Genomic DNA, 19416 nt, shown 5'->3' on the forward strand with positions numbered 1-19416 from the left:
TCATCCTTAGAGTGTAGTAGTAGTAAGAAGGGTGGTTGTTACAAATTTAACTTAAAATTTAAAATAAAATAAAACTAATCTTAACTCCTACCTATTGTAGGAAATCAAGTGGATATTGGATAGTGGTTGCTCCTAACACATGACTGGGGATGACACCAAATTCATTCAATTAACCTACAAAAGATTAGGAACAGTTGCCTTTGGAAATAACGACAAACTCAAGGTAATTGAGATAGGTAATATTGAACTCAAAACTGATTTCATTGTTAAAAAAGTATTACTTGTTGAAAAACACAAATACAACCTCTTAGAATAAGTCAATTGTGTGATTCCAGGTATAAGGTTAAGTTTCTTTCCTCTGAATGTTTAATTAAACACTTAGATAACCCTACTATAAGCCTAAAAGGGTTTAGAAAGGATAATATCTATGCAATTAACCTAACCTCTTCCTCACTTAAGTGTTACTTAACACAAAAAGAAGAAACTTGGTTATGACATAGAAGGATGTCACACACAAATTTTAGAAATCTAAGTAAATTAAATGGATTAGTTAGAGGCCTACCAAAATTACCTAACTTAGACTCAATAATCTGTAATGCTTGTTAACAAGGAAAAAATAAAATAAAATCTACTCACAAATCAATTAATCAACTTCAAACAGATTCAATACTAGAACTATTGCACTTAGACCCATTTGATTTCCATGGCAAATCAATAAATGGAACCCTATATTGCTTAGTAATAATAGATGACTACTCTAGATTCACCTGGGTAAAATTCTTAAAAAATAAAGATGAAACATTTGAAATCTTTACTAAGTTTTGCCAACAAGTTGAAAATGAAAAAGACATAAAAATTAAAAGAATTAGAAGTGACAATGGAGGTGAATTTAAAAATCATAACTTTAACCAATTTTACCTTGAAAACAATTACCATCACGAATATTCATGTCCTAAAACACCTTAGCAAAATAGAATAGTAGAAAGAAAGAACAGTGTTGGTCCGGGTAGACCGGCTGGAGAGGGTTAAGTTGCTTGAAACACTAAAACAAAACAGCTTTCTCGACTTTCAACTCAAATTAATAAATCAATTAAAATTGAATTAACAACTTAAAAGAAATGAGTAAAAGGGTACTATTTACTTGGTTACAACCTAGATGGTTGTTAATCCAAGGTAGATAAAAGCTCACTAAGAATCTCCTTTGTTGAAGGTAGAGAAGCCTTTTATGCACACTGAAAGCTCAGAAATGATTAGGAAACTAAATACAGAATTTGTTACGTCTTTCCTAGGTCCAGGGATCTTTTTATATACCCTGGAAAAACTTATCCATAGGTTGAAGGCGCTTTCCATAAGATTGGAAGGTGCCTCCAGTGAGGCCAAAGGATAAAACATTATCCTTTCTGCAACGACCAAAATTGTCTGGTCGAAAGCGCTTTCCATGGCCATGGAAGACGCCTTCCATGGTTGGTTGAAGGCGCCTTCTGCCTGAAGGTCACGGAGGCGCCTTCAACTACTGTTGAAGGTGCCTTTAGCAGCTTCATAGCTCCAATTTAGCACTTCCATTGCTCCGATCGCCTGGGTGATTTCGGTCAATCAAAATAGGGCTCACCCGAATCCAATTTCTGGCCTTCTCCTCGAGCAGGCTTCCGCTCCGGCTTCTCATCCCTAGAATGTCGCATACGTCTTTCTCGTCCACTAGTGTACTCTTTCGCAGCATCTCATCTCTCAGACGCACCGAGCCCGTTGGCTCTCTCTCGTACCGCCCTTCTTGCTAGTCGAGTCTTCCGCTCGACTTCCTATTCTCCTAAGCTCCTGCACACTTAAACACAGGGATCAAAACATAACAGGACCTAACTTAACTTTGTTGATCACACTAAAACTACCTTGGGGTTTCAAGAATCTCCCCTTTTTGATGTGAGCAACCCAAGTTAAGTTAGGGTAAATAAATCATAAATTTAAGATAAAATTATGTAATAAAGTTTGAAAGATTTTCAAATTTAAAATTTAAATTGAACTACTACCTCCCCTAAACTTAACCTTCCCTTCTCCCCCTTTTATCACATAAAAATGGGGTACTAAAAAAACTCTAAGGGAAAAAAATAAAAAAAAACTTAATTTTTTAAGTGAGACTTGCAAGTAAAAAGAAATTTCTAAGTAAAATTTTTAAGTCAAGTCGAACTTGTTCTTCCCTACTCTCCCTTTTGATCACATTAAAATTGTGGTTCTTTTAACTATTAAAAAAAAAATTCTAACTGAAAAACAATTTTAATGCATTTCTAAATACTTAACAGTTAGTCAATTAAATACTTTATTTCATTAATTGGCGTCCAAGCTATGGCGAGGCACTAGGACTGGAAGGTGCTGCCAGTGAGGCCAAAGGATAAAACTCTATCCTTTTCTCAACGACCGAAATTGCCTAATCGAAGGCGCCTTCCATGACTGGTTGAAGGCACCTTCTGCTTGAAGGTCGCGGAGGCGCCTTCAACTCCTGTCGAAGGCGCCTCTGGCAACTCCATAGCTCCACTTTAACTCTTCCGCTGCTCCTATCACCGGGGTGATTTCGGTCAACTGAAATAGGGCTCATCCGAATCCAATTTCTAGCCTTCTTCTCGAGCAAGCTTTTGCTCCAGCTTCTCATCTCTCGAATGTCGTGCACGTCTTTCTCCTCCACCGATGTACTCTTCCCAGCATCTCGTCCCTCGGACGCACCGAGCTTGTCGGCTCTCTCCCATGTCGTCCTTCTAGCTAGCCGCATCTTTCGCTCGACTTCCGGTGCTCCTAAGATCCTACATACTTAGACACAGAGATCAAAATATAACAGGAACTAACCTAACTTGGTTGATCATGTTGGTGCAACCTTGGTCAAGGTTGACCTGGTTGACCCGACTCGAGTTGACCTGACTCGAGTTGTATTTTGATGTTTGACGAGAACAGAAGAGTTATATTTTGATGGGAGATTGTTGGTACAACCTTAGGTCAAGGTTGACCTGGTTGACCTGATTCGAGTTGACCTGACTCAAGTTGTATCTTGATGTTTGACAAGAACAGAAACTTGGGAGGTTGTGGGTGCAACCCTTGGTCAAGGTTGACCTGGTTGACCCGAGGTGAGTTGACTTGGCACGGAAAAAGTCCGCGGAGGAGCTTCGACGTCAGCGGAAAAGTCCAAGCGGGAGACTTGGCGGAGCAGGAGTCCAAGGACTTGGCAAAGCCAAATGCGGAGCTCACGTGTGTCGGAAGTCGGGTGCGGTCCTATGCCGGGCTCGTTCCTGACCGGCGGACGGATGTCGGGCTCGAGCTCGTCTCCTCGGTGGAGGAGAGGGCTCTCGTGAGGGCTCTGCTCTCTGGACCGGATGTTGAAAGTCCTGGTGGAGAGCGGAAGACGGATAAGTCCCGTGAGTGAAGGTGGGAAAGTCTGAGTGAAGGCGGAAGCGGGCGTGAAAACCTAGAGGAAGCTAAAAGTCCCGTGAGTGAAGCAGGTGAAGTCAGAGGAAAGTGTGATGAGAGGCGAGTGGGAAAGTCTCGTGGTGTGAAAGTCAAAGGTGGAGTGAGTCAGGGGGGGAAAATCCGTGAGGTGAAGGGGTCAGGTGAAGGAGGGGATCCAGGACATCGGGTGGAACATCGGTGTTGAGAAGGTTAGGGCAAGTGGCGAGTGGTGTGACGACACTTACGAGAGAAAGTCCAAAGGGTTGATGGACACTTGGTGGGGAGTCTTAGCAGTCAAGTGGAGGACCGGATGCAAGCATGATGTACCAAGAGGTCAAGGTTGACTATTGGTTTGAACTTGGTTTGGGCAAAACCAAGACCGATCGACTGATCCATCGACTATGGTTTCCGATCGGATGGAGTCGAAGACCGATCGTTGTGCCTCGATGACAGGGCCTGATGATCGATCCCGGGCCGATGTCGGGGTGATCGGTCGGACGGACCGATCGGGTAGGAGAGTTGGGCACCGAAGCATTCTGATCGGTCCGGGGAGCATCCTGATCGGTCTCCATGACCGATCGAAGAACTCCGGATCGATCGGTGGAGCCTCGATCGGTCAGGACTCTAGACGACTCAACGGCTGGGTTATTTCGGCCGTGTTTCGCCTTTTGCCTTGCAGGTTCGCAGGTTGACTCAGATATCAGAGGTTATAAAAAAATCGAGAGGCACTACAGAACCTCTCCTCATTCTTCCTCTTCTTCCTACTGACTGCTGAAGTATTTCTACTTGAGCTTTGTTGAGCTCTTCTTCGCTGAAGCTTCGCGTGAGCTTCCCTCGGCTGGGAATTCAACTGGACAGTTGGTGCTGTGGTTGGATTCCCGTGAAGTTGCTGCTTCATCCAGTCGACAAGAAGGCAAGCTAGGGTTATTACATTTTTGTATTGTACTTAGTTTCCTGCTGTATTCTTGTACTCCTGTTTATCTTGCTGTTGCAAGACATTGTGGCGAGGTTTCTCCACCCAGAAGGAGTGATTATTAGCCGGGTTTCCGGGGTCTCATCCACCGACGGATTGATAGGCTTCGTCCACCTTACGGACACGCCGAGGAGTAGGAGTTTCATCTCCGAACCTCGTTACATCGTCGAGTTCGAGTTTGAGGTTTGATCTTTCCTTTTTGCGTTTCTATTTAGTTATTTCCGCTGTGCTAACCCTAATCGTAGGAAGAAACGCGAAGAATTTGGGGCGGCTATTCACACCCCCCCTCTCTAGCCGCGACCGTCGATCCTAACAAGTGGTATCAGAGCAAGGTCGCTCTTCGATGGATTAACACCCGGGGGAGCACGAGCTAGAGAATGGATGGACTTGGAGAAGACGTAACGATTCCACCCTTCTACGATCACAACAACTTCGCCTTTTGGAAGGTAAGAATGAAGTACTTTCTTATGACTAACTTAGTTAATTGGAAGTGTGTACAAGTAGGTTTTGTTCCTCCAAGGGATGAAGAAGGAGAAATTCTTGAGAAGAAGAGGTGGACGAAGGAACAAATCCACCAATCCGTAATCAACAACGAGGTAATGAAAAATTTTGAATTCTCATTACCTAACGATATCTTGTGTAAGATAGGTGGTTACAACAATGCCAAGGACTTGTGGAACAACTTGGCCAAGTTCCATGAGGGAAGCTCCAATTCAAGTCATGAAGAGGAATCAAGTGAGTCAAGTAGCTCACTTCATGGATGTAAGGAATTAGAAGTTGAGGGCTACTCAACATCTAAGGAAGAAGAGGAGGAGAGTTCTTCTTCAAGATTGGAGAAAGAAGAAGAAGCTTCTATCTCCGAAAGGGATGAAGGAGAAAGCTCATATCCACCCTCAACACTAGGTAACTCAAGCAATTTAATTTCTTGTAAATTACATATAATGTACTTTGAGTGTAGGGAATATGGACATTACAAAAGTAAGTGTCCAAGGAGGATTAGGAAGACTCCACCGGCGCCAAAGGTCAAGAAAGCCGGAGTCCCGATACGCAAGGGTAAGGAGCATGTGGTGTGCTTCCAATACAAGCAAAGGGGACACTATAGGAGTCAATGTCCGAGGGGGAGGCAATCTCACAAGGACAAGAGACCGAGCACGTCTATAGGGGGAGCTAAGGCAAACCCTAAGGTACCCTTTGAGGCACATTATTGCAATTCTAATAAGAAACATGTTAATAGTAGTTTTGTTGCAATTGTCAATAAAGATAGGCATGATAACTTTAGGAACCAATACATGAGCTTAGGAGCCAAACATGTTAACCTAGATAAGGATAATACTAGAAATGTCAACCCTAGAATTAACCCATCTAAGGCTAAGGAAAATCTAGGTAGAAATCCCAAATCATCTAGACATATGCCTAGGAATACCTCAAAGAAAAATGATAAATTAAAGCTTGAGGTATTAGAGAAAGAAAATCAAGTCTTGAGGTCAAGACTTGACTCTCTAGAAAAGGCTCTTGAGGATTTGACTCTAGAGTCTAGGGGTCAAAAACCCAAGTCCAAGGACAAGGAAGGTTTGGGTCACAAACCTAAGTCCCAAGTGGTCAAGCCCACTTACCATGATGTTCCATTCGATTATGGAACAAAACCTAGAACTAGGAAGACCATCACCAAGGTCACAAGGGGAGTTACCCCTAGAGTTGATCTTGATGAGTCCCAAATGACCAAGGCTTCAAAGCCTAGGAGGGTCATTAGGAGTGTTGCTAGGGAAGTCATTCCTAGTGAATATTTAGTGAACCCAATGAGCTCAAATAGGTATTGGATTCCTAGGAGCATGATTTCATCACGCTAGATGAGTTAGGGTGTGCCAACTTTACTTGAATAGGTAGTTAACCTAATCATGACAAAAGGTGGCACTTTAGGAATTTTCAAGGTGTAATCAAGCCTTGAAAATGAAATTAAAAGTTATTCCTAAGGTGATTAGGATGTGCCAATCATATTTGAGGAATTCTCTAGGGTCAATCTAATTGGTACATAGTGATCTAAAAATCTTTAGTATATGATTTTAGGTCTATTACACTTAGGAATATGGAATTTATGGCAAAATAATCAAAACTATCAAAAATGGCAACTAAGGCTAGAATTAGGTATTTTCTATACCTTTATATATTATTTGCCATGTATTGTTTGCCATATGGCATGTCATGACATCATATTTAACTTATTATCATTTGAAATGACATGATAATACTTAGGTTAGCTATATGTCATGCCTTATTTAAGTTTCATACTTTATGACATGACATCATGACATTGGCACATGTTTTCACTTATGATATTATTGTATGCCATGTCATCATCTCTTGCATTAATGATCAATTAAATTGATTTAAGGATAAAAACTCAATTTGATATGGAGATCAAATTGTTGTTTAGAAAATGCATGAGAACTTAGATTAAGATGACCTAAACCATATCTCACATCAAAATTGACTTGGATGTGTTTGATACACCTTAGATGTGTGTGAGATATTAGGATCATGAGTTAGGATCAAGGTGCATGGTTCTTGTACCTAGATGAGCCTAATTCAAAATGGAGGATCATAGGGAAAGCTTGTGTACAAGTCATGTACACTTAGCCATAAGATTGTGGTCCTAAATTAAATGGTTTAAAATCATTTCAAAGTTGATTTGAAAAACCTTGATGAAGCTTTTCTAGTGATAGCATTCATCATTGAGTAAGTTGATACAAAGATTGATTAACTTTGAGTTATTTCAAAATCTTTTGAACTTTGTATCAAGATTTGAAAATGGAAGTTATTTTCATAGAAAACTATTTTTTCTTGATAGTATATGTTATGATGAATGTATCCTCAAAGTTTTACAATTTTTTGAATTTTATGTAATTTTTGAGAGGTTTCTGAATTTCGGAAGTAGAAAAATCAGAAACTTCTGATATCAGAGTTGGGGACCGATCAGAGGGGATTCTGATCGGTCCAGGGCACTCTGGATTGGTCACTGATCGGTCAGGTGACCAATCAGCGCGTGCCAACTTGCTGATTTTCGACTGTTTTGTCTGAAATTTCAGCTGGGAGTTGGTGATTTGGATTTCTAAAGGCTTGAAACTCTCCAAGACATTGTTGGTGCAATGGTCAAGGGGGAGTTGACTTTTAGGGGAGTTGACTTTTAGGGGGAGTTTTTACTCCTAAAGACTTGAGTGATATAGGATTATCATTAAGTTAATTGTTGACCTTAGTATCAAGGAGGAAATTAAGGGTTTCAATGAAAGGTATGGGACCTTCATTAGGAAGAAACTCTTGACCTTGATTCATTCTGTTTGATGTGTGTCAAAAAAGGGGGAGAGTGTAGGTTTGGGGAGAATGTTCAAGGAAGAACATTAGAAAACCTAAGTTAGGTTATGGTTTTGTCAAACATCAAAAAGGGGGAGATTGTTGGTGAAACCTTGGTCAAGGTTGACCTGGTTGACCCTACTCGAGTTGACCTGACTCGAGTTGTATTTTGATGTTTGACGAGAACAGAAGAGTTGTATTTTGATGGGAGATTGTTGGTACAACCTTAGGTCAAGGTTGACTTGGTTGACCTGACTCGAGTTGACCTGACTCAAGTTGTATCTTGATGTTTGACAAGAATAGAAACTTGGGAGGTTGTGGGTGCAACCCTTGGTCAAGGTTGACCTGGTTGACCCGAGGTGAGTTGACTTGGCACGGAAAAGTCCAAGCAGGGAGCTTGGCACGGGAGAAAGTCCAAGTATGGAGACTTGGCACGGAGAAGTCCAAGTATGGAAGCTTGGCACATGGGAAGTCGGAGAGGGCTCGGTCGCTGGTTCTCCGGACTGTGGTCAGAGAGGGCTCGGGAGCTCGTTCTCTGGACTGGATGGAAGTCGGAGAGGGCTCGGTAGCTCGTTCCCGGCCGTGGTCGGTCGAGGGGCTCGGTGCTCATTCTGGATGTGGAAAGTCCCGGTGAGTGAAGTCGGGGGCCCTAGTGAGTGAAGCTAGGCGGATAAAACCTAGTGAGTGAAGCTAGGTGAAAGTCCCGTGAGTGAAGCCCGGTGGGAAAGTCCGGTGAGTGAAGCTTGGAAAGTCTGAGTGGGGTTTGAAGTCAGGTGTGAAAATCCTAGTGAGTGAAGCTAGGTGAAAGTCTTGGTGAGTGAAGCGGGGCAGGAAAATCCAGATGGATCAAGGGTGATCGGACATCCGGTGTTGAGAAGGTCAAGTAGGTCAAGGGAGTGACCGGACTTGACACGAAGAGAAAAGTCCAAGTGGGTCAAAGGATTGACCGGACACTTGGTGGGGAGTCTTAGCAAAGGGAGTGACCGGATGCTAAGCATGATGTACCAAGAGGTCAAGGTTGACCGGATATTGGTTTGAACTTGGTTTGGGCAAAACCAAGACCGGATCGATGCGGTGACCGATCCATCGATCTATGGTTTCTGATCGAGACCGATCGAAAACGATCGTGTGCCTCAGCTTATTGATCGTGCGGGCCGATCGTGATCGGTCCCGGGACCGATCGGAGGTATCAGAGAGTTGGGCAACTCTGCAGAAGATTCTGATCGGCCGGACCGATCAGTAAAGCCCGATCGGTCTCCATGACCGATCGGAAGAACTGACCGATCGGTGGGGCGATCGGTCGACTAGTCGTTGTGACTCAACGGCTGGGTTATTCGGTGTTCGCCTTTTTGCCTTGGGGTTCGCAGTTGACTCGGGATATCGAGGTTATAAAAGGATCGAGAGGCACTATAACCTCTCCTCCTTCTTCCACTTCTTCCTACTGACTGCTTTGTTGAGCTCTTCCGAAGCTTCGCGTGAGCTTCCTATACTTTTTCGACTGATTTCAGCTGCTGCTGTGATTCCGTGAAGTTGCTGCTTCATCCACGACAAGAAGGCAAGCTAGGGTTATTACATTTTGTATTGTACTTAGTTTCTTGCTGTATTCTTGTACTCTTGCTGTTGCAAGACATTGTGGCAAGGTTTCTCCACCCAGAAGGAGTGATTATTAGCCGGGTTTCCGGGGTCTCATCCACCGACGGATTGATAGGCTTCGTCCACCTTACGGACACGCCGAGGAGTAGGAGTTTCATCTCCGAACCTCGTTACATCGTCGAGTTCGAGTTTGAGGTTTGATCTTTCCTTTTTGCATTTCTATTTAGTTATTTCCGTTGCGCTAACCCTAATCGTAGGAAGAAACGTGAAGAATTTGGGGCGGCTATTCACACCCCCCCTCTCTAGCCGCGACCGTCGATCCTAACAGATCACACCAAAACTATCTTCGGGTTCCAACAAACATAACCCTACTTAAAGCCTCTAGGACAATAATAAATGAGTATAACCTACAAAAATACTTTTGGGTAGAAGCTGTTAGCACAACCTGCTATGTACAAAATCGAACCACAATAAATAAAACTAATAATATAATTTTATTTGAAATATATTATGACAAACAACCTAATATTAAATACTTTAAAGTATTTGGATGCCCAGCCTACATACTAAATACAAGAGAAGACTTAGGAAAATTTGCATCAAAAATAGAAAAAGGGATCTTTGTAGGATACTCATTAAACAGTAGAGGTTATAGAATCTATAATAAAATTACACTAAGAATTGAAGAAACCTCAAATGTAAAATTTGAAGAGTCCAACCAAAACTTAGAATAAACCTAGATTTAATCAATTGATTTTGTTTAAAGTAACACTAGTAAAGGGGGAGCCAATAAAAATCTAAGTCAAGAAGAAGAAGATCAACTTCAAATGAATGAACCTACTAAAATCATAAGAGTCAACCCAAATCATCCAATTGACCAAATAATTGGTGACCTAGACCTAAGAGTTTAGACTAGGTCATCCTTCAGAAACTTAAGTCAGATATCCCTAATCTCAAAAATTGAACTCAAAATAATAGATGAATCTTTACTTGACCCTGACTAGATCATAGCTATGCAAGAAGAGTTAGCCCAATTTGAAAGAAATGAAGTCTGGGACTTAATACCACCACCTAAAAATAAAAAGATAATAGAAACAAAATGGACATTCAGAAATAAATTAAGTGAAAATGGAGAGATTATTAGAAACAAGGCTAGATTAGTTGCTAAAGGGTTTAGTCAAGTAGAGGAACTTGACTATGATGAAACATATGCCCAATAACCAGACTAGAGTCTATTAGAATGCTACTTAGATATGCAACCCATAAAAGATTTAAACTTTATCAAATGGATGTAAAATCTACCTTTTTAAATGGGCTAATAAAAGAGAAAGTTTATGTAGGTTAACCACCTAGGTTTGAGAGTTTAGATCATCCTGACCATGTATTTAAACTTAAAAAAGCCTTATATGATCTTAAACAAGCACCTAGGGTATGATATAAAAGGTTAACCTTTTACCTAATTTCCAAAGGGTTCCATCAAGGACAAATTGACCCAACTCTATTTGTCAAATCAACCAACCAAGATATTTTTATACCTCAAGTATATATAGATGATATAATCTTTGGGTCAACCAATTTAGAATTTTTCCAAGAATTTATAACCCTAATGGAACAAGAATTTGAAATGAGCTTAGTAGGTAAACTAACTTACTTTTTAGGGTTACAAATTAAGCAAACAAATGAAGGTAATTTTGGAATGAAAAATACTAAAGAAATAAAGACACTTATGGCAACTAACACAACCTTAGATGATGACTCAAATGGAAAACCAATTGACCTAAAATACTATAGGAGTGTCATAGGTAGCCTTCTATACTTAACTGAAAGTTGACCTGATATTTTATTTATAGTTATTATATGTGTTAGATACCAAACTTGTGCTACAGAATCACATTTGACTAATGTCAAAAGAATTTTTAGATATCTCAAAGGAACATCAAATGTAGGAATCTAGTATCCTAGAACACCAAATTTTGAACTCATAGGCTACTCTGACTCAGACTATGCTGGCTGTAAATTGGACCGTAAAAGTACCAAGTGGTGGGTGTTAGCTGCTTGGCCCATCACTTGTCAGCTGGTTTAGTAGGAAGCAACATTTTGTTGCCTTATCTACTATTGAGGCAGAATATATAGCTATAGGAGAATGTGTTGACCAATTATTATGAATGCTGCACACTTTAAAAGACTTCAATTTAAACTTTACAAATATAAAAGTACTAATTGATCATGTCAATTCAATTAATTTAACCAAAAATCCTATGCATCATTCAAGAACTAAACACATCAAAATTAGACATCACTTTATCAGGGATCATGTCACTAACGGTGACATTGAACTCAAAAACATTGAGTCCAAGTCAATCCTAGCTGACATATTCACTAAACCCCTCCCTGAAAGTGAATTTAGTAACTTGCCTCGACAATTAGGAATGTACTTAATAGACTAGGACTCTTAATTTCAAAATTTCTTTCAAAAATTATTCTTTAAAATTCTAGGGTAAAATTCTTTATTGATTTTTCTCAAAACTTCCCTTATTTTTAGTATTTTCAAAATTATTTTTAGCCTTAGTTTAGATCAAACCCTTAGAAAGTATGCTCCTATAGATCTAGGACTCGAGCATCTCACCAACACACTAGGACAACCTTGTTTGTGTCTGCTAAACTTAGAAAGGAGTGAGATGCATAGGCAGATTGCCTGGACTTAAGATACTTATATCAGTGCATCAATACAAGTCTGGACGTTAAATACCAAACTAACAGTAATCAGGTTAAGTTTTTCAACTTAGTCTAATACTAACGGGATAAATTAACTTAACCTGACTAACCAAGTGAAAACTGCTATCTTCTGATAGTTAGTAAGTAACTAATGGTTAGACAGTTAAGGACATTTTTTAGTTGTCTATTTTGAAATAATGTCAGGTTCAGGGGGAGGATTAATAAGTATTTTTAAATGATAGCTTTGTAAATTAGTTTGACCACTAATTAAGTTTTTGAAATATTATTTTAAAAGATATTTCTAAAAAAAAATCAAATGTTTTCATAAGTTATCTTAAAAAACCTAGCTATTTTCAAAATATTTATTGTTTTTATTTTTGAAATCACTACAAGAAAAAAGACAAACAACAACGGTTTTAAACCGTTGTCGTAGGCCATTTTGAACTGTTGTTAAAGGCTGTGTTGTTAAAAGGGGTGGCCAACGACAACAGTTTTTAACCGTTGTCTTTGAAGGCAAAGACAACATTTTTACAACGGTGAAAAACTGTTGTCTTTTCCTACAAAGACAACAGTTTTTCACCGTTGTCTTTGAGCGTATGCCTAGGCTTTTCAACAATAGTTTTGAACTGTCTACGACAACGGCTAAAAAGCGTTGTCTTTTTTGCCAATGACATCGGTTTGATAACGGTTAAAAACCGTTGTCTTTTTAGGCAACGATGTTAAATAACATCAGTTTGTCACTATTGTCTTTTAACGCCATTGACAACAGTTTGACATATTTAAACTGATGTCTTTGGGTACAATATACAACATTTTGACAATAAATAAAAAACTTATTAATCTTTTCCTACTCAATGGTTTATAAAAAACATCCAGTGCAAATTTCATTGATAAAAAACCTACATAATCAATATTTACAATGCAAATTTCATTAAAGTACTAAACATCATCATCCAAACATCATTAAAGTACCAAACATCAACATTCAAACATCACAAAAGTTTACACAGCCAAAAGTTTATATATATCACACATATAGTCCAAAATATCATGTTTTGTTGGAGCACGTCTTCTCTACCTGTGCATCTTCTAAACAGCCTGTGCATCTTCTAAACTGCAGCCTTTTCTAGTTTCTCCTCCATCCTAGCTTCTCTTTTCTTCTCCTTTTACAGAAACGGGTCATTATCTTTTCCCTGAGGTAAATAGCATATGATTGCAAGTTAATTCATTTCCCAGGAGTAAATAGCATAAAAAATGGATCTCTTGGAAATTTCACACCTGACCTTATTACAGTTTTACAAAAACTCAGAGTAGTATGTCTTAAAAGACTAGCTATATGGCTTTACAAGTAACTCTTAAGTATCGTAAACCAAACCTATCAACTTTACATATACCAAAAAAAATTCTATCCAATTTGAAGTCTAGCGAAACTCCATCTACTATGGGTTCAACTGCTTTGTTAGCGAGATAATCCGCCAGCAATTTCTTTAGTAAATCAGCATAATTATTTAAATTAATCTAAAAATCGAAGACTTGCAAATCTACATATAACATTTGCTTAATTAATAGCAAATTCAGGAAAATCTACTTGCAGAAATGGCTTAGAGCAACAACCAGATTCTGGTTCTATCATCGAGCATCAAAAAAGCATTATAGAATCTAGCTAAATTAGACATGAAAAATCAAGTTCCAACTTATTTCCGGAGCATACAAAATCACAAATACAAACAAGGGCTGAAGCAACAAAGCAGCACACAGAGAATTAAGCAAACAAGCTTTACTAATTTAAATTCACAGAGCAAGCAAATTGATCAACCCACAATTATCATAAGGATCTACTCTCTTGATACTCAAATAGACTCAGTAAACGGCCTAACTTCTAGTAGGAATCAAAATTCCTAACTATATTAGCATTTTCCCCAATTCATATTCGAATAAAATTCTCCGACAATCATGCAAAAGCATAGAGATGGTTTATTTAGTTTTTACACGGAATAGAGAGTAGAAAAGAGCAATCCAAACTTCCAACAACATCATAGAGGATACCGCTAATTAGATCATGGAAATCACACAGATAGAACTAGTAAAGAACATAAAAGCCCAAGATTTAACGATGAGACTGAGGGATTTAACAAAGGACCTGCATCTAACCATGTATCAAACAAGAAATTAATATGATCTTCACCTAAACGCCATCTAATCTGCTCTTCTGCTACATTTCTCATCTGTAACGTCCTTTTCCAACAATGTGAAGCTTTGTTTTTGAGTAAAACCACCACAGGAGAGACTGACCCACAGTACATGCTAGACAGAAATTTCGACAAGTGTGTTCTCTACTCCCAATCCTCCTTCTAGCTTAGGTTTACAAATATCTTTCCAAGAGATCCAGTGAATCTTCCTATTGGAACTGATAGAACCCCAGAAAAAATTGACCATAATCATCTCAATTTGATGTAAAATACCCCCTTCGTCACTATTAATAATGGAGTCATCTAAAAAATGAAGATGCTGCAGTAACAAGATTATTACCCTTCTAAACAAAGACATCTACATTATAAAATTGAGAACCCCAAAAAGTTTGTTATGTAAACCAAAATACAGTATACATATTTGACAAAGGATTAAGGTTAATCAATTTTTATATTTGACAAAGGATTAAGTTATCGGTTTGTATTTGATGTTGGCACATCAAGTATGCAATTTAGTCATGCCGATTGGATTTGGTAAATGGACTCAGAGACAGATATCTCCAAATCAAGTGCAATCAAGTATAAGCAGCATGTATTCAATTTAACTGAATATTATTATTGTCAAATGCAATAAGATGAACTCATGTATATACCTATTCATAAATATGATCTTGTATGCATTCTGCTATCTCAGAGCGCACTTCATCAATTTCTTCTTGAGAGTACTTCGCTTTTGTGAACTGTGAATGAAAAAAATAATAACTAAATAACAATTCGTGAAGTGATACCAAAGATCATTTTGAGAAATTCGTCCTAGTTGATCTACTAAGATTACCCCAAAGAAGTCATCTGATATGATTCCCATGCTGTGAGCATAAGGTATTTTAGAATTGGTATCGACTTTTCCACCCGTGGATGGATTGCCAATCAAGTAACCCTGAAAGCCAAGGCTTTTTCTTTCATATAAACTATGACATAATTTAAAGATCAAAATTAGATTCTTTCCCTTTATTGCCAGTGGCCCATCAATTCAAGCAATTTACCTGGAGGTTAAGTAATGGTTCTTTCCCTTCATCAATACCTGAATTACAGTAAATGAAAATGGCATGTAAATTAACACCCTCATCAATAGTTTACATTAAAAGTAGAGTTACCATCCAATATTCTTTTGGCCACCATAGGTACAATTTTTCCAGCATATGAATCCCCAGCAATGTAGAGGGGATTGGAGATGAACTGTGGGTGCTCAACAAGCCACTGCAAAAGTGAAAGATTACATATTTAAGGCACTTACAGTAATTACATCAGGAATATATATGATCTTTCCCACCTGTAAAAGAAACTTAGAAGCCTGTTCGGACCAAATAGTATCGTTGGCATCATACCCTTCATATTTTCTTGAGTATGAGAATCCAGAACCCAACGGGGAATCTACAAAGATAATGTTGGCTACCTGCACGAATGTTTTCACGCAGACAGGACAAAAGCATGTATCATATTGCTTCCTCAATTACTGATCAAGAAGAAGAAGTTACCTTGGTCCAGGAATAAGGATGGTAGACCAAGCTTCCCTTATATGGTCCAGGAAACTTAAAGATATGGTCCAGGACTATTACATCTCATCATCTCAAGCAAACTTAGCATAGTCAGATATGAACCAGACTGAGTTAGGAGAACATCTTTCAAACTTGTATGACAGCAAGCTAACCAAGGAAACTTCAAAAAGACCGATATGCATCTTGCAATCTTCTACAATTTCCGCCCTACAAAGGTGGACTAAGACATGAGTCACAATCTTTATTAGTCTACATGATGAAATCTAATTGCTTGTAACTTCACCCAGATAGTATTTGTAACCAAGTCCAACTGGATATAACTTGCAAATTCAAATTCTCAGTCCTCATCCAGTTCTAAGCGCATTTCTTCGTCAAGATGAATAACTAAGTTGTAGGTTTGCATACTCACTTTGCCTTTTGAGATCACTTGCCTACTAGAAAAGTCTGCACAGGTCAAGATCGTCCCATCAGGATCAATGATAGTGCCAGAACCTATACCCATTATAGGCATAGGACCATATACATCTGAAAAGAAGTATTGGAAAAAACTCATCGTTCAAACGAATACACCTAAAAAATATCCACATATTGAGGAAATATGAAGACACAATAAAGTCCTTTCACCTTCAGTAAGACATATATTCACCACGGTAGAACCAGCTGCCGCGGCCGCTTTGACAATAGAGTTCCTTTTGAGGCATCCACTGCAGCATGCCACGTCCTTACTTGAATCTGGAGGTGGAAGAGGGCACGCGGTTGGAAAATGCCGTGCAAAAAACTCTACGAATCAGATTAAAAGATTATGCAACTCCAAATCGATGAAAGAAAACTTTAAGGATGATAGGTTAGGTTTAAACCTGGAGAAAAGACTGAGAATGGAAGCGTGAAATCTTGCGAGAAAATCGACGAAGTCGAAGACAGAAATTGCCGAAACGGATCGCATATCGAAATGGCGACATCTTTTACGAAGGGGAGCACATGCGTGAGAAAGAAGAGAAAATATTGAGAAAGGAGGTGAAGGGAAAAGGAAGAAAGGAGGGTTACTTGTGGGGAGGGAGGGGCTGTCGGAGGAACCGAGAGTGAAGGCGGTGAGAGCGAGGAAGCCAGTGGTGACGCCACGGCGGGGATGCTGCAACAGGAGACGCCGAAACATGATTCACCGTCGCCGATCGTAGACCAAGCTTCCCTTGGTCATGTAGGGAAGGGGGCCTTGGAATCCAGGTAAATAGGTGACCACAGAAGATGAGAGAGCAGAGGAAAAGAAGCAGAGAAAGATCAGTGAGACAATCAGGAGAGGGATTTCCATCTTCCTCCTCCTCCTTCCTTCTTCTTCCTTCTTGTGTTGGAACTGGCTGAAAGTCGAGGCGACGAGGAGGAGGCGGTGAAGATGGCTGAAAGTAGAGGTCGCGAGGAGGAGGTGGCGAGGCCGAAAGTTGAGGCGACGAAGAGGGCGGCGAGGAAGGAGGCAGCGAAGAGGGTGGTGAGGAGGGAGGCGGCGAAGAGGGCGGTGAGGAGGGAGGCGGCGAAGAAGGCGGTGAAGAGGGTGGTGAGGAGGGAGGCGACGAAGAGGGCGGTGAGGAGGAGACGGCGAAGAGTAGGGTTTTGGGAAAGAGACAGAAAAAAAACAAAGCGTAAAACAGACAAATGACGAAGGAGAAAAAGTGGCGAAAGAAAAAACAATCGCATTCAACAACACTTAATAGACAACGGTTTTTAAAAACTGTTGTCGTAATCCAAAAAAAGTGCACATAGACAACAGTTTTAAAAAACTGTTGTCGTTCCCTTTAAAAATCGTTGTCGTATCCTCAAAAAAACATAAATTGACAACAGTTTTTAAAAACCGTTGTCATAGGCCAAAAAAATTACTAAAAGACAACAGTTTTTGTTAAAACCGTTGTTAAAAGATAAAAAGACAACGGTTTGGTATAAAACCGTTGTCGTTTGAGTGTTGTTGAATGACATTTTTCTTGTAGTGAATTTCTAACCTTAAAGTTATTTTTGTAAAAACTTTTCTTTTGAACACCTTATGAACAATTAGTAGATTTTGAAAATAATTTCAAATTTTCTAATTTTTAAAGTTATTTTTTACAAAAACTTAGAATTATAAAATTTTTGTATCTTTCGGAAATCTTATATTTTGAAAACTGTGTAAATTTGGAAAATAATTTCACAATCACCTTATTTCTAAAAATCCTGACATAAAGTTTTTACTTTTGAAAATCACTTTAGAAGATATCTTTAAAATTTTTCTTCAAGTTAATTAACTTATTTGATAAGTTAACTCCCCAAGTAATCCTGAACATTTTCTATTGTCAAGATTTTTTGGTTAGTTTACTTAGTAAATTTTTCCATGAATTGTCTATTTCTATTTTTTTTATGAATGTGAAAGGGGGAGGGTTAGGTGAATTAAGTTAGCAAAATACCAAAGCATAACATTAAAATAAGACTAACTTAAAAACCATATCATTTTTGCATATTGTTTTTTTTCCTAACTTAACTCAAGTTGTCATTGCATAAAAAAAGGGGATATTGTTAGTGCATATTGCACTAACGGTCTAACTCAGGTTTTGATGAATGAGAAAGCAAATTAAGTTAGGTTTATTGTGATTTAACAAGTTAACTAAGTGTGCGGGAGAAGTTCAGATACGTCGACAGGTTGACCAGATATCTGGCAAGAAATCCAGCTAGGTCGACGGGCTGATCGGATAACTGGTAGGAAGTCCAGATAGGTCGACGGCCTGATAGGATATCTGGCACGAAGTCCAGCTAGGTTAATGAGTCGACCAGATAGATGGCAAGAAGTCCAGACAGGTCGACAGACTGACTGAATGTCTGGCAAAGTGATAAGTTAAGGTAAGTCACTAAAGGGGAGTGATTTGGTGAGGACGCGTTCCCCATTTGAGGGAACAGTAGGCATCGATCCAACTTAGATCCATTTTAGAAATCTAAGTTAAGATCTTGACTAGATTCTGGTCTCGAGAAGACAGAATCTAATTATTACTCTATTTGTTATATATTGTGCTAACTTTATTTTGCAGGCTAGTATAATTTTTATTTGCCTCGGATTAACTTTTTCTTACAGGAAAAGGTTTGCTGGAAAAGGTGGTTCAGGCTCCCGGAAGGGGTTCGGGCACCCGGAATTGGTCCAGGTACCCAGAATGACCAAGGATTATCTGCTTACCAGCTTGGAGCGCGCTGATTGGTTGGCCGACGTCACAGTCTAAGCGTCCAAAAGGGATCCAAGTGCCTGAAACTGCCTGTATAAGCAGCCTTCCACCAGGAGCACAAGAAGCAACTTTCTTCTACAATTGCCTTCTTCCGCGCTGTTCCAAAGATGCTCCTGCGACGCTGTGAAACTGCTTCGACAACCTGCGACTCTGATTTTTATTTCTCTTATTGTTGGTAACTTTATATTATAGTTCTTGTACTTATCGTGTAACCCTTTTTGCGAACTATTAGTTGATTGTCCAACGAAAGTACTCGACGAGTGTAGGCCTTGGAGTAGGAGTCGACAAAGACTCTGAACCAAGTAAAACTTAGTTTGTTAGCGTTGTTCTTATTTTTTTTTCTGCTGCGTACTCAATTTAATTCTCTATTTTCGACGATCGCTATTGACCCCCCT

At 39.4% G+C, this 19416-nt stretch overlaps 1 protein-coding gene and 1 long non-coding RNA gene across 2 annotated transcripts; both read right to left on the reverse strand.

Annotated features, from left to right (window-relative positions):
* Window positions 1-15237: 15237 nt before the first annotated feature.
* On the reverse strand, window positions 15238-16347 carry LOC121972470 (serine carboxypeptidase-like 19). Its single transcript, XM_042524135.1, has 4 exons — window positions 16204-16347; window positions 15569-15691; window positions 15393-15495; window positions 15238-15319 (listed from the first exon to the last, which is right to left on the reverse strand). Exons 1-4 carry the CDS (start codon window positions 16345-16347, stop codon window positions 15264-15266), a joined length of 426 nt encoding a protein of 141 aa, XP_042380069.1. The 3' UTR covers window positions 15238-15263.
* Window positions 16348-16461: 114 nt separating this feature from the next.
* On the reverse strand, window positions 16462-16856 carry LOC121973402. The gene is made up of 3 exons (XR_006109583.1): window positions 16839-16856; window positions 16652-16753; window positions 16462-16574 (listed from the first exon to the last, which is right to left on the reverse strand). It is a non-coding gene; the product is annotated as an uncharacterized LOC121973402 (long non-coding RNA).
* Between the last annotated feature and the right edge of the window lie 2560 nt (window positions 16857-19416).

This window comes from Zingiber officinale, chromosome 4A, assembly GCF_018446385.1.
Source record: "Zingiber officinale cultivar Zhangliang chromosome 4A, Zo_v1.1, whole genome shotgun sequence".
NCBI lineage: Eukaryota > Viridiplantae > Streptophyta > Magnoliopsida > Zingiberales > Zingiberaceae > Zingiber > Zingiber officinale.

Bases quoted from the DNA above. Each gene is read 5' to 3' on its own strand.
- LOC121972470 (XM_042524135.1), bottom strand. From the start codon at position 16,347: ATGAGTTTTTTCCAATACTTCTTTTCAGATGTATATGGTCCTATGCCT. The intron at 15,692-16,203 runs GTGAGTATGCAA...ACATTCGTGCAG, and splicing joins AAGTGATCTCAAAAGGCAAA to GTAGCCAACATTATCTTTGT. The intron at 15,320-15,392 runs GTAACTCTACTT...ACTGTAATTCAG, and splicing joins GGCCAAAAGAATATTGGATG to GTATTGATGAAGGGAAAGAA.